General features: G+C 47.8%; 1 protein-coding gene across 1 annotated transcript in view; it reads left to right on the forward strand.

The window, feature by feature from the left end:
* mapkap1 (MAPK associated protein 1) overlaps nucleotides 1-16095 on the forward strand; it is a 104995-nt gene that overhangs the window by 20887 nt on the left and 68013 nt on the right. The window contains exon 5 of the mRNA XM_038984162.1: nucleotides 11049-11221. Within this exon, the coding sequence (XP_038840090.1) occupies nucleotides 11049-11221 (173 nt within the window). The remainder of the gene's footprint in view (nucleotides 1-11048; nucleotides 11222-16095) is intronic.

Consider the following 16095-nt stretch of genomic DNA (forward strand, 5'->3'; position numbering starts at 1 on the left):
CCTCCTTACTCCCAACCAGCCCCCTAACCAGACCTATGTACCCTGCTCCCTCCCAACCAGCCCCCTAACCAGACCTATGTACCCTCCTTACTCCCAACCAGCTCCCTAACCAGACCTATGTACCCTCCTTACTCCCAACCAGCTCCCTAACCAGACCTATGTACCCTCCTTCCTCCCAACCAGCTCCCTAACCAGACCTATGTACCCTCCTCCCTCCCAACCAGCCCCCTAACCAGACCTATGTACCCTCCTCCCTCCCAACCAGCCCCCTAACCAGACCTATGTACCCTCCTCCCTCCCAACCAGCCCCTAACCAGACCTATGTACCCTCCTCCCTCCCAACCAGCTCCCTAACCAGACCTATGTACCCTCCTCCCTCCCAACCAGCCCCCTAACCAGACCTATGTACCCTCCTTCCTCCCAACCAGCCCCCTAACCAGACCTATGTACCCTCCTCCCTCCCAACCAGCCCCCTAACCAGACCTATGTACCCTCCTCCCTCCCAACCAGCCCCCTAACCAGACCTATGTACCCTCCTCCCTCCCAACCAGCCACCTAACCAGACCTATGTACCCTCCTCCCTCCCAACCAGCCACCTAACCAGACCTATGTACCCTCCTCCCTCCCAACCAGCCACCTAACCAGACCTATGTACCCTCCTCCCTCCCAACCAGCCACCTAACCAGACCTATGTACCCTCCTCCCTCCCAACCAGCCACCTAACCAGACCTATGTACCCTCCTCCCTCCCAACCAGCCACCTAACCAGACCTATGTACCCTCCTCCCTCCCAACCAGCCCCTAACCAGACCTATGTACCCTCCTTACTCCCAACCAGCCCCCTAACCAGACCTATGTACCCTCCTTCCTCCCAACCAGCCCCTAACCAGACCTATGTACCCTCCTTCCTCCCAACCATCCCCCTAACCAGACCTATGTACCCTCCTTCCTCCCAACCAGCCCCCTAACCAGACCTATGTACCCTCCTTCCTCCCAACCAGCCCCCTAACCAGACCTATGTACCCTCCTTCCTCCCAACCAGCCCCCTAACCAGACCTATGTACCCTCCTTCCTCCCAACCAGCCCCCTAACCAGACCTATGTACCCTCCTTCCTCCCAACCAGCCCCTAACCAGACCTATGTACCCTCCTTCCTCCCAACCAGCCCCCTAACCAGACCTATGTACCCTCCTTCCTCCCAACCAGCCCCCTAACCAGACCTATGTACCCTCCTCCCTCTCAACCAGCCCCTAACCAGACCTATGTACCCTCCTTCCTCCCAACCAGCCCCCTTACCAGACCTATGTACCCTCCTCCCTCCCAACCAGCCCCTAACCAGACATATGTACCCTCCTCCCTCCCAACCAGCCCCCTAACCAGACCTATGTACCCTCCTTCCTCCCAACCAGCCCCCTAACCAGACCTATGTACCCTCCTTCCTCCCAACCAGCCCCTTAACCAGACCTATGTACCCTCCTTCCTCCCAACCAGCTCCCTAACCAGACCTATGTACCCTCCTTCCTCCCAACCAGCCCCCTAACCAGACCTATGTACCCTCCTTCCTCCCAACCAGCCCCCTAACCAGACCTATGTACCCTCCTCCCTCCCAACCAGCCCCCTAACCAGACCTATGTACCCTCCTTCCTCCCAACCAGCCCCCTAACCAGACCTATGTACCCTCCTCCCTCCCAACCAGCCCCCTAACCAGACCTATGTACCCCCCTTCCTCCCAACCAGCCCCCTAACCAGACCTATGTACCCTCCTCCCTCCCAACCAGCCCCCTAACCAGACCTATGTACCCTCCTCCCTCCCAACCAGCCCCTAACCAGACCTATGTACCCTCCTCCCTCCCAACCAGCCCCTAACCAGACCTATGTACCCTCCTTCCTCCCAACCAGCCCCCTAACCAGACCTATGTACCCTCCTTCCTCCCAACCAGCCCCCTAACCAGACCTATGTACCCTCCTTCCTCCCAACCAGCCCCCTAACCAGACCTATGTACCCTCCTTCCTCCCAACCAGACCTATGTACCCCCCTTCCCCCTAACCAGACCTATGTACCCTCCTTCCTCCCAACCAGCCCCCTTACCAGACCTATGTACCCTCCTTCCTCCCATCCAGCCCCCTAACCAGACCTATGTACCCTCCTTCCTCCCAACCAGCCCCCTAACCAGACCTATGTACCCTCCTCCCTCCCAACCAGCCCCCTAACCAGACCTATGTACCCTCCTCCCTCCCAACCAGCCCCTAACCAGACCTATGTACCCTCCTCCCTCCCAACCAGCCCCTAACCAGACCTATGTACCCTCCTTCCTCCCAACCAGCCCCCTAACCAGACCTATGTACCCTCCTTCCTCCCAACCAGCCCCCTAACCAGACCTATGTACCCTCCTTCCTCCCAACCAGCCCCCTAACCAGACCTATGTACCCTCCTTCCTCCCAACCAGCCCCCTAACCAGACCTATGTACCCTCCTTCCTCCCAACCAGACCTATGTACCCCCCTTCCCCCTAACCAGACCTATGTACCCTCCTTCCTCCCAACCAGCCCCCTTACCAGACCTATGTACCCTCCTTCCTCCCAACCAGCCCCCTAACCAGACCTATGTACCCTCCTTCCTCCCAACCAGCCCCCTAACCAGACCTATGTACCCTCCTTACTCCCAACCAGCTCCCTAACCAGACCTATGTACCCTCTTTCCTCCCAACCAGACCTATGTACCCTCCTTCCTCCCAACCAGCCCCCTAGCTAATATGTCCTCAACAATAACTACACCTCCAAACAGAAATGTATCATTTGCCCTCGAGGAGGGGTTAATAGCCACCAAAACTACCGGCTAGCCCGACGCTAAGTTCATTGGATATTATGAACCACGGCCAGTGGAAACAACAGGCCGAAGGCGTGTGGAGAGGCCCCCAGGGGCTGTAAGAGACCCACCACTTAAGACTGTCACTTCCAAAGGAGGCCTCAGAGTACCTCTGACCTACAGTTGATCACACGTTGTCATCGTTCAGAGGTGGTGGCTCGGTACGAAGGCACAGAACCCAAAGCTCCGCCTGTCAGACGGGGAGAATTGATCTGCTCATTACCTAACAGCACCAACTCTTCCCTTTAACGAAGGACTGAAATGAAGCTGCTACATGGCAGGGTGGCAGCTAGCTTCAAGGACCTTTCGTCAGATGGGAGTTGGGAAAAATGGAACAGTTCACCTGTCTAGTTTCCTATCTTTTGGTCTACCTAGGTGTCGAATGGGTTCCAAAGCTGGTCCCACTGCACATGAGTAGAGAGGAGCTCCATGAAGCTGGTCCCTCTGCACACACGAGTAGAGAAAAGCACCATGAAGCTGGTCCCACTGCACACGAGTAGAGAAAAGCTCCATGAAGCTGGTCCCTCTGCACACGAGTAGAGAGGAGCTCCATGAAGCTGGTCCCTCTGCACACGAGTAGAGCAGAGCTCCATGAAGCTGGTCTGTTACTTTAGAAAATAGAGAATACACCCAACTCTTTTGCCATGTAATCTGTCCAGAACCTCTTCGTTTGTCTCAATGAGCTGTGAATGCCTGATGCCTGAGTGAAATAGATATCTCCCATCTGGAATAACAGCAGCCAAAGAGGAACTGACATCCTCCATTTCAATACTACAGGTGACTCTCATTAACTGGAAAAGTTTGAGATATTCTATGGGAACACAATCAGTGGCTGAAGATTTAAAGGAATTTAGACCTGTTGAAAAGATATGGAGGGTAGGCAAAAATGAGGCAATATCTGTTTGTTTGGGATGGAGAAAAAAGCTAACGATAAGTCATTTCTTTAGAATTTACTGCCGGAGTTGGAAATCAACTGAAATATGGGTTGTATAGGCAAATTTCCCTGCTACATTTTAAAAAGGTTATCTTTCAATAACTTTGGCAGAATTAGGTTTGTCGTTTATACTTCTCTTACCTTCTGTCTGCACCAATAACAATGACTTTTTAGTGGGACCTGGTTTGTCAAGGACATCCCAGGAGTTGGAAACACGCACTGACCAACTGACACCCCACTCTGCTCCATCGACGGGAGGAAGACTGCGTAAAAAGAGAAAGCAAGCAGCAAAAAATAATAGATAATTGTTGCTTTCCCTGAACAGCTAGAGTCATATTCTAGATGACATCGGCACCTGTGCACACGGCATCGTCCGCCTGGGGGTGGGGTTGCTCGTCTACTCCCCCCCCCCCCCCCCCCCAGACCCATAGTCAAAGGCCCAGACACCAAACTCCCCCCCGCCCCCCCCAAAAAATACATCAAGGCATCCAGCTTCCCCATCCTGACATTACCATAGCAACCACCCGGAGACTGAAGCCCGGCGACACAGGGACCAACTAATTACGGTGATGATTAGTGGAATGGCGTCTGTGTATTTGATTCATCATCACCATGGAGACAGAAAACATCACAATCACTATTAACAGAACAAATACCTCTCGAGACTTCTTAAGGATTAATTGATGGTGGCACCGATGCATATTTCTCTTCAGTGGTGGCCGCCATCCATCCAGGTTCTTTTCATTTTGCATCAGAGACAGTTTGAGGGCCTTTCTTTTTTGGTTGAAGATTTGCATCACTTGAGAAATGAACCCATGTGTAGTGATTTCAAGATGTTTTGTTGTGGAGCATATCGATTGGATGAGTCCACTCGTTGATTGGATGAGTGGTTGTGATATGATATGAGTGGCTATACCCTGGCATGCACTGTAAACTGTTTGTTCTCAATGCCCAGTTGTTAAACTTCAAGGTACTGTGTTAACTGATTAAAGCAGACACTTCACCACTAAGGCTGTCTATACGCTATACAACTAGACTATTTTTGGCCAGTGTGCAGGTTCTCAAATCACATACAAATGCCTTGGGGGGCCTGACTTCATTTTGTTACGTTAGCCTGACTTCATTTTGTTATGTTAGCCCAACTCCACGCTGTTACGTTAGCCCGACTTCATTTTGTTACGTTAGCCTGACTTCATTTTGTTACGTTAGCCCGACTCCACGCTGTTACGTTAGCCCGACTCCATTTTGTTACGTTAGCCCGACTTCATTTTGTTACGTTAGCCCGACTTCATTTTGTTACGTTAGCCCGACTCCATTTTGTTACGTTAGCCCGACTTCATTTTGTTACGTTAGCCCGACTTCATTTTGTTACGTTAGCCCGACTCCATGCTGTTACGTTAACCCGACGTCATGCTGTTACGTTAGCCCGACTCCATGCTGTTACGTTAGCCCGACGTCATGCTGTTACGTTAGCCCGACTCCATGCTGTTACGTTAACCCGACGTCATGCTGTTACGTTAGCCCGACTCCATGCTGTTACGTTAGCCCGACTCCATGCTGTTACGTTAGCCCGACTCCATGCTGTTACGTTAGCCCGACTCCATGCTGTTACGTTAGCCCGACTCCATGCTGTTACGTTAGCCCAACGCCATGCTGTTACGTTAGCCCGACTCCATGCTGTTACGTTAGCCCGACTCCATGCTGTTACGTTAGCCCGACTCCATGCTGTTACGTTAGCCCGACGTCATGCTGTTACGTTAGCCCGACTCCATGCTGTTACGTTAACCCGACGTCATGCTGTTACGTTAGCCCGACTCCATGCTGTTACGTTAACCCGACGTCATGCTGTTACGTTAGCCCGACTCCATGCTGTTACGTTAACCCGACGTCATGCTGTTACGTTAGCCTGACTCCATGCTGTTACGTTAGCCCGACGTCATGCTGTTACGTTAGCCCGACGTCATGCTGTTACGTTAGCCCGACGTCATGCTGTTACGTTAGCCCGACGTCATGCTGTTACGTTAGCCCGACTCCATGCTGTTACGTTAGCCCGACTTCAATTCAAATTTTATTTCTCACGTGCCGAATACAACCTTACCGTGAAATGCTTCCTTACAAGCCCTTAACCAACAATGCAATTCAAGAAATGGAGTTAAAATATTTACTAAATAAACTAAAGTAAAACATTTAATAAAAAGTAACTCAATAAAATAACAATGAGGCTATATACAGGGGGTACCGAGTCAATGTGCAGGTGAATAGGTTAGTCGAGGTAATTTGTACATGTAGGTAGGGGGTAAAGGAACTATGCATAGATAATAAACAGCGAGTAGCAGCAGTGTAAAAACAAAGGGGGGGTGAATAGTCCGTGTAGCCATTTGATTAATTGTTCAGCAGTCTTATGGCTTGGGGTTAGAAGCTGTTAAGGAGCCTTTTGGTCCTAGACTTGGCGCTCCGGTACAGCTTGTTGAGGGGTAGCAGAGAGGACAGTCTATGACTGGAGTCTTTTTATTGCCCCAGTGATGTACTGGGCCGTGAGTTCTACCCTCTGTAGCGCCTTATGGTCGGATGCCGAGCAGTTGCCATAGCAGGCAGTGATGCAACCTGTCAGGATGCTCTCGATGGTGCAACTGTCTAACTTTTTGAGGATCTGAGGACCCATGCCAAATCTTTTCAGTCTCCTGAGGGGGAAAAGGTGTTGTCGTGCCCTCTTCACGACTGTCTTGGTGTGTTTGGACCATGATAGTTTGTTGGTGATGTAGACACCAAGGAACTTGAAACTCTCGACCCGCTCCACTACATCCCCGTCGATCAGCTCCTTTGTCTTGCTCACATTGAGGGAGAGGTCGTTGTCCTGCCATCACACTGCCAGGTCTCTGCCCTCCTCCCTATAGGCTGTCTCATCGTTGTCGGTGACCAGGCCTACCACTGTTGTGTCGTCAGCAAACTTAATGACGGTGTTGGAGTCGTGCTTGGCCATGTAGTCGTCGGTGAGCAGGAAGTACAGGAGGTGACTAAGCACGCATCCCTGAGGGGCCCACATGTTGAGGATTAGTGTGGCAGATGTGTTGTTGCCTACCCTTACCACCTGGGGGTGGCCCGTCAGGAAGTCCAGGATCCAGTTGCAGAGGGAGGTGTTTAGTCCCAGAGTCCTTAGCTTAGTGATGAGCTTTGTGGGCACTATGGTGTTGAACGCTGAGCTGTAGTCAATGAACAGCATTCTCACATACACTACCGTTCAAAAGTTTGGGGTCACTTAGAAATGTCCTTGTTTTTAAAAGAATTTTGTTGTCCATTAAAATAACATCAAATTGATCAGAAATACAGTGTACACATTGTTAATGTTGTAAATGACTATTGTAGCTGGAAATGGTTGATTTGTTTATGGAATATCTACATAGGCGTACAGAGGCCCGTTATCAGCAACCATCACTCCTGTGTTCCAATGGCACGTTGTCTTAGCTAATCCAAGTTTATCATTTTAAAAGGATAATTGATCATTGGAAAACCCTTTTGCAATTATGTTAGCACAGCTGGAAACGGTGGTTCTGATTAAAGAAGCAATTAAAGTGCCCTTCTTTGGACTAGTTGAGTATCTGGAGCATCAGCATTTGTGGGTTCGATTACAGGCTCAAAATGGCCAGAAACAAAGACCTTTCTTCTGAAACTCATCAGTCTATTCTTGTTGTGAGAAATGAACGCTATTCCATGCGAGAAATTGCTAAGAAACTGAAGATCTCTTACAACGCTGTGTACTACTCCCTTCACAGAACAGCGCAAACTGTCTCTAACCAGAATAGAAAGTGGAGTGGGAGGCCCTGGTGCACAACTGAGCAAGAGGCCAAGTACATTTGAGTGTCTAGTTTGAGAAACGGACGCCTCACAAGTCCTCAACTGGCAGCTTCATTAAATAGTACCCGCAAAACACCAGTCTCAACATCAACAGTGAAGAGGCGACTCCGGGATGCTGGCCTTCTAGGCAGAGTTGCAAAGAAAAATACATCTCAGACTGGCCAATAAAAAAATGATTACGATGGGCAAAAGAACACAGACACTGGACAGAGGAACTCTGCCTAGAAGGCCAGGATCCCGGAGTCACCTCTTCACTGTTGACGTTGAGACTGGTGTTTTGCAGGTACCATTCTGGTGTTTTGCAGGTACAGTTTCCAGCTGTGCTAACATAATTGCAAAAGGGTTTTCTAATGATCAATTAGCCTTTTAAAATGATAAACTTGGATTGGCAAACACAACGTGCCATTGGAACACAGGAGTGATGGTTGCTGATAATGGGCCTCTGTAGATATTCCATAGAAAATCAGCCGTTTCCAGCATCAAAAGTAATTTACAACATTAACAATGTCTTCACTGTATTTCAAAAAAAAATTGCTTTTCTTTCAAAAATAAGGACATTTCTCAGTGACCCCAAACTTTTGAACGGTAGTGTACGTGCTGAGTCATACTCCGATGCATTCTGCCTATAACAAAAAATATCTTGCATAGTTTTGCACACTAAGTCTTGCATAGTTCGTTTTGTTTCTGTATGTTGCGTTGAAAGTGGCAAATATTGAGTTGATTCGATCGCAATTGCCACACTAAAGGGAAACGTTGATAGTGTCAACTAAGAGGGAAAACTCTAGAAAGTTGAGTGAATTTCAATCTCATCCTTCTCTCCTTGTGATATTTGTAATGCGCAGCAGTCCTGGGGGAGCTGCGCTGCAGTCTCGGGGCTATGCAGTTTAGAGGGAACATTGGGTACGAATACTTTCGGAAGCACTGTATGCCATACTAAAACCCATAAGATTAAATTGATAGACCCATGGAGGTTAAACTTATCGCCCCTCTCTGTGTAATACATCACAGTTAGAGGGCAATTGTATAATGTAATTGTTGTGACAATAGAATGGCTTTTACTTAGCAACTGACAGAATTGTGGTCTGGTACACCTAGGAAATATGTCTTGAACCTCGAGAGCATACGCAGTGTCTTGTTTTGTATTTAATTAAGGTAAGTGCACAGCACCATTTTGTGGACAGAAAATCTGATGTCAACATTTATTTATTCCACCTGAAATTATATTTGAGTTCCCTTTCAAAGTTTAGTGCTGCTATGTTTTCCCCAGAGTTGAAATATGCCAGTAGATATTGAATTCTTCCTCCTTAGTAAAGACAAGAGGATAGACTCCAGGCTAGACGGTGACTGCTTATCTTTTATGCTTTTCTTTTGTTGTGTAATGAAGTCCTTTATCAAATGCAGGGTCAGGAGAAAACACGGGCCTGAGCGCGGAGCAGAGATGGAGCCTGGCGGCGCGGTTGTGATGATCACCATGCCGATGACGCCGCCACTCGCTCCTCTCTCAGCTGCCCCGTGACCACTGGAGCCTCTGAAAACATCTGGGCCCTTTGATGGGAAAAATTACGTTTTTGGTCCAAATGACTCTATAATTTGGCACTTCCAGTCAGTCGAAACGCTTGATGCATCATTATTCGCGGGTCAGTAGAAAAGTGCCTGCAACTCGGGCTTTCTGGCATGATTAAAAAACTATAAATGCGTCATTTAAGAAATTGCCGCTGTCAACGGGAAGCACGATGCGTGCATAAAACCCATTATGTGGAGGAGCTAATGAAAGGCCTTTACCCCAAAAAATAATTTTAGTAATTTAATAAATAAATTGTGGAATTTATTGAATGCAGCTTGGCACTGAAGGGAGGTTGTTTTTTCTCTCCAAATACAGTAATGTATTACGTCCTATTTCCCTCTAATGTATTGTTCCAGCAGAACTGATTTCTGGCTCCGATTTAATGAAGTACCATTTGGAAATGAGAACTTGTTCTCGATTTCCCTTTCTGATTGCATGTGGAAATGATAAATAAATGGTATAAAACCTACCGTCTGATCCGTTTGTGCAAAAATCAGATTTCAACAGTATCACTTTTCAGTAGGACTAGTAACTCATAGTAGGAGCTGTATGTAGCTCGTTGAGGTCGACATTTTTATTGTGCTTAATCCTTTACAAAACATAGATACACAAGTTGATACACATATAGATATACAGGTAGTAGGTCAACTAATGTGGACAGTTTAAAATACTGGTTGATCAAATGTTATAAGCATTTCCTCAGATGGGAAAAATCCTGTGAGAAACTGCTAGAAGAGATCTCTGTATTTGTTGTCTGTTCCTCTTCAGACACTTGGCAAAAATCTCCTGGGGTCAAATTAATTTCCAGGCCTCAGCTTATTGAACCGTGCTGCCACCGCGTATTAAATTCAGCCCTGGGTCCTCCTCACACCTTGGCCCTCAAAGTTCTACCTGTTTTCAGCATCGCAAATAGCCTCCTCTTTCATTTTCTGACAGCTTACGGTTTTACCTTGTAGATTTGTCATTGTGCATCATTTCATGCAAGCACTGGGGTGCTATTTTCCTTTTGAATTAAATTGATCTAACTATTGTCTTCCTTCCTTTTCTTGCTCTAACTCCCTATGATGTCACACTTTCTGCTATTGTGTTCAACCGGCTCATTCCTAGGCATGGGAGGGACACTATACTGTGTATTCTTTCTAATTACTGGCTTGTCTTGGCTGCCCGAAGAGATGAGCTTCAACGTATGAATTAACAGACATGCATATATGGGATTCTTGATCTTTATCTCAGCTAGTCTACCCAATCATATCATATAGACATTTTCAGCGGAGGCTTGGTCTGGGCTTTAACTAAGCAGCAGGCTTACCACTATTTTGTTAGTGTTCTGTGTAGAAATCCACCTTCAGTATGTCCACCTGTATGTTTATGGCGATATCTTCTATGCTGATCTTCTGCCAGATAAATTAGCCTGACACTTAAAGAACGTCATGTATCAAGCCCCTTGGAGCGATAAACACACAGAGGCTGAATTATAATGTACCCTGTGTTCCTGATACGAGGACAAATGTAAATTATATTGCGTCTTTAAAAAAAAGCCACAAGCAACTATAATGTATTCAATGAAGGTAGTCTGCCAAAGAAAGGCTGGAGGACCTTACCACCAGCAATTATTTAGAGTAACTTATTGGTCCACAGTGCATTCATGTCAGGGGAATCTTTTCATTATCAAGGCCAACAATTTGAACCTGAGATTTAACATCAGCATTTTGCATGCATTTAAATGGCAGTAATATACTTATTTTCAGTTAGGCAGATATCCTCAGCTAGAATTTGACCAATAAGTGAATATGACGTTTTATGTACCTGTATTCCCCCCCCCTTCTCTCCTGCAGGGCCACGTAGGTACAACCGCAACCAAAAAAATTGACGTCTACCTCTCGATGCAGTCTGCACAGGAGAAACTGCATCCCATGATGGTGGTGACCATCGCCAACGCTCGGGTCCACGACCTCATTGGCCTCATCTGCTGGCAGTACACCAGCGAGGGCCGCGAACCCAAACTCAAGTGAGTGTCCATTGACAGTATGGCCTGTCCCAATTATCTATCCTTCCCCCCCCAAAGTGTGCACTTGTTCACTATCTTTCTCTGATTTGAATATAAATTACTGACATAAGAACTATGGTGTAAACTCCTTCTAGCCCATGGGTTTCCAACAGGTAGATCTCCTTCTAGCCCAGGGGTTTCCATCAGGTAGATCTCCTTCTAGCCCAGGGGTTTCCATCAGGTAGATCTCCTTCTAGACCAGGGGTTTCCCACAGGTAGATCTCCCTCTAGCCCAGGGGTTTCCATCAAGTAGATCTCCTTCTAGACCAGGGGTTTCCAACAGGTAGATCTCCCTCTAGCCCAGGGGTTTCCATCAGGTAGATCTCCTTCTAGCCCAGGGGTTTCCAACAGGTAGATCTCCTTCTAGCCCAGGGGTTTCCAACAGGGAGATCTCCTTCTAGCCCAGGGGTTTCCATCAGGTAGATCTCCTTCTAGACCAGGGGTTTCCAACAGGTAGATCTCCCTCTAGCCCAGTGGTTTCCATCAGGTAGATCTCCTTCTAGCCCAGGGGTTTCCATCAGGTAGATCTCCTTCTAGACCAGGGGTTTCCAACAGGTAGATCTCCCTCTAGCCCAGGGGTTTCCATCAGGTAGATCTCCTTCTAGCCCAGGGGTTTCCAACAGGTAGATCTCCTTCTAGCCCAGGGGTTTCCAACAGGGAGATCTCCTTCTAGCCCAGGGGTTTCCATCAGGTAGATCTCCTTCTAGACCAGGGGTTTCCAACAGGTAGATCTCCCTCTAGCCCAGTGGTTTCCATCAGGTAGATCTCCTTCTAGCCCAGGGGTTTCCATCAGGTAGATATCCTTCTAGACCAGGGGTTTCCAACAGGTAGATCTCCCTCTAGCCCAGGGGTTTCCATCAGGTAGATCTCCTTCTAGCCCAGGGGTTTCCAACAGGTAGATCTCCCTCTAGCCCAGGGGTTTCCATCAGGTAGATCTCCTTCTAGACCAGGGGTTTCCAACAGGTAGATCTCCCTCTAGCCTCTAGGGGTGCACACTTGTCTATCGATGCTAGTAATGATGACCATCTTATGGGTAGACAGAGACTTTCCCCAAAACCTTCTCAATTAAATATTAACTCCAAAGTAGACTTACCTGACAGAAAGACATCATGAATATTTGTATGGATTAGGTGGCCATTGTTTTGCAAATTCTGCCATGACGTGTGCTGCAGCGGTCGGCCTAACAGAAACATCGCTAGAACGACACGTTCCTCTTTCTAAATACACCCCCAAAATTGGTCTTCTGATGTGATTTAGGCATTGACATGGACTCAGAACATAAATTTGAATTGTTTCTCTATGAATAATTGTAATATTGAGAGTCAAATTTTTTTGAACAAAAAACCCAAACCTGGAAAAAATAAAACCGAGAAAACAGAATTCCTGAAAATACAAAATATAATTTTATGGGGCCTCTTAGTTTTTTATTGTCCATTATTTGACAAGGTATATTAAAAGAAAACATGTCTCTTGTACACCAAGGCCTCAGGAAAGAGTAGCATGGTAGAGAAGTATATGCCTATTTGAAATAAAATTACAGCTCGCAAATAGTGTTTTTATTTTTTTTTAAGTATCTCTAATGGTGGAAAAGGTTGGGGACCCCTGCCCTAGCCTATGCTTCCAGCAATTCAATGGTTTTAGACTTGTGGGAAGTAGTGACCACTCAAACATAAATACACCAAAATCATTTACGACAATACAAACACAAAAATGACAATATAATAACAATACGAACTAGTGGATGTATTTGAGCCAGGGTTGGGGTCAGCGCAGAAACTGAAATTCCAAAAGATTGAGGAATATTGTCATTTCGGTTTTACTTGCTGAATTCACTGAATTTAAAATGGAATTGACCCCAACCCTGATTTGAACAGAAAATACTTTCTTTCGGATAATCATCTGTCTATGATATCCGGTCTAATGTGTTCCCCTATCGATCGCCAGCGTCAGTCTCATCATCATAACACTAAGATTTTTCCCCTTGTTTATTTGACGCCACCTTCTTGAATAGTCTCCACGGTTCACACAATCAACAGTGGAAGAATGCAACTCCTCGGTCCGTGGCACAACATCAGGATTTATTAGATAGCCAGTCTGAAAGTGGATACTGTTTGGAGGGGAGGGGGGACAGAGAAAGAATGCATAAGAAGAGAGGGGGGGGGGGGGGGGGGTGTAACAAAACAACAACAAAACACCCAGCCAGCCAGCACAAAGCCCAATGTGGACAGTTGGGAGGTTGAGGTGGGACATGAGTGGCATAGCAATGAGCCTTTCGTCCCCTGGAGGGCCCTGCCACACACAGCGAAGAGGAAGGGACGAGAGGAGATGAAAAGGAGAGAAGAGGTACAGATCAAGGATGATAGGGGGTACACTCACCCCTCCTTTCTGTACAAATGACATGACCTTTGAACCCCCCCCCCCCCCCCCCCCACCTAAAGCAGTTCTTGTCCCTAGGGAAGAGCCCTGGGCCACTATGGTAACGGATCTGATGAAGGCTGGAGACAGTGGAGAGCTCTAGGTGCTGAGATGCAGTGCGTAGATGAACCCTGAGAGTGCTGAGTGGTTACAAGGCGTTATTCGCTCGCTACGCCAGTGTTCTTTTGGAGGGATTCTTAATTAAATATTCATATTAGAAGAAAAAAAAAAAGACCAAGTCGCTCTTTATATTGGGTGCAAATTAGAAAGTCCTTCATTAACTTGGCACGTCTACATGAAATTGACATGCTGGCCATTCCAATGCAAAAGTGTTTGATATTTAAAAGAAGGTATCAAATGAGCCCTTGGTCCCCTGGAGGGCCCTGTCACATACAGAGAAGAAGAAGGGAGGAGTGGAGATGAGAAGGATCGAAGAGGTACAGATAGAGGGTACAATCACCCCTCCCTTCTGTGGAAATGACATGACCTTTGACCCCCCCCATCACCACCACCAAATTGCAGAATAAAGAAAGACTGAAGGGATGAGGTGGAGTGATTGTTGTTTTACAAAACTGGTAAATGATAAAAGCTTGTTTGTTTGTTAAGCTTGTGTGAATCAATACGCCACGTTCATGAAGAGCGCTATTAGTGGAAGATGTGTTTCTCCGAATGTAGGCGGAGCACAAAGGCCCTTGAGACTAGATGGTCGCAAATAGAATATCCAGTCTGTTTTAAAGTTTTGTATTTCTGTACTTACCTTCTAATCTCTAGAACTGTACTTGTGACTTGTGGCTCGAGGGATGCTTGTCTTTATTCTCTTGTCTTTCGGGAAACAGTGAGTGTGTGTACGACAGGGAACCAGACGAGACAATGTGTTGTGAGAGTGACTGAAAGAGGTGGGAGGAGCGAGAGAAAAGACAGAGGGAAAGCGGTACAGGGATAATTGTGGTACAGTCGGTGTTTGGTGGGGAAACTGACTTGTCGGGTGGGTTTGCAATTTTCCCGTCTCCCCACATCTCTTTCATCTCTCTCTCTACGTCCCACCCTGTCTCCCCACCCTCTCTATTGCCCTCTCTCTCCTCCACCCTCTCTCCCTCCCTGCCTCCCTCGCTCCACCTGCTCTCTCTTTCTGTCTCTCTGTCTGTCTGGGTGACAGACTGGTTGACAGGATGTATTTTACTGTTAGGACCAGCACCACCAGGCTGGCTGACAGGATGTCTTTACTGTTAAGGACCAGCACCACCAGGCTGGTTGACAGGATGTCTTTACTGTTAGGACCAGCACCACCAGACTGGTTGACAGGATGTCTTTACTGTTAGGACCAGCACCACCAGGCTGGCTGACAGGATGTCTTTACTGTTAGGACCAGCACCACCAGACTGGCTCACAGGATGTCTTTACTGTTAGGACCAGCACCACCAGGCTGGTTGACAGGATGTCTTTACTGTTAGGACCAGCACCACCAGACTGGCTGACAGGATGTCTTGACTGTTAAGGACCAGCACCACCAGGCTGGCTGACAGGATGTCTTTACTGTTAAGGACCAGCACCACCAGACTGGCTGACAGGATGTCTTTACTGTTAGGACCAGCACCACCAGGCTGGCTGACAGGATGTCTTTACTGTTAAGGACCAGCACCACCAGACTGGCTCACAGGATGTCTTTACTGTTAGGACCAGCACCACCAGACTGGTTGACAGGATGTCTTTACTGTTAGGACCAGCACCACCAGGCTGGCTGGCAGGATGTCTTTACTGTTAGGACCAGCACCACCAGGCTGGCTGACAGGATGTCTTTACTGTTAAGGACCAGCACCACCAGGCTGGCTGACAGGATGTCTTTACTGTTAGGACCAGCACCACCAGGCTGGCTGACAGGATGTCTTTACTGTTAGGACCAGCACCACCAGACTGGCTGACAGGATGTCTTTACTGTTAAGGACCAGCACCACCAGACTGGTTGACAGGATGTCTTTACTGTTAAGGACCAGCACCACCAGACTGGCTGACAGGATGTCTTTACTGTTAGGACCAGCACCACCAGGCTGGCTGACAGGATGTCTTTACTGTTAGGACCAGCACCACCAGGCTGGCTGATAGGATGTCTTTACTGTTAGGACCAGCACCACCAGGCTGGCTGACAGGATGTCTTTACTGTTAGGACCAGCACCACCAGGCTGGCTGACAGGATGTCTTTACTGTTAAGGACCAGCACCACCAGGCTGGCTGACAGGATGTCTTTACTGTTAGGACCAGCACCACCAGACTGGCTGACAGGATGTCTTTACTGTTAGGACCAGCACCACCAGGCTGGCTGACAGGATGTCTTTACTGTTAGGACCAGCACCACCAGACTGGCTGACAGGATGTCTTTGCTGTTAGGACCAGCACCACCAGGCTGGTTGACAGGATGTCTTTAC

This window comes from Salvelinus namaycush, unplaced genomic scaffold (genome assembly GCF_016432855.1).
Source record: "Salvelinus namaycush isolate Seneca unplaced genomic scaffold, SaNama_1.0 Scaffold219, whole genome shotgun sequence".
NCBI lineage: Eukaryota > Metazoa > Chordata > Actinopteri > Salmoniformes > Salmonidae > Salvelinus > Salvelinus namaycush.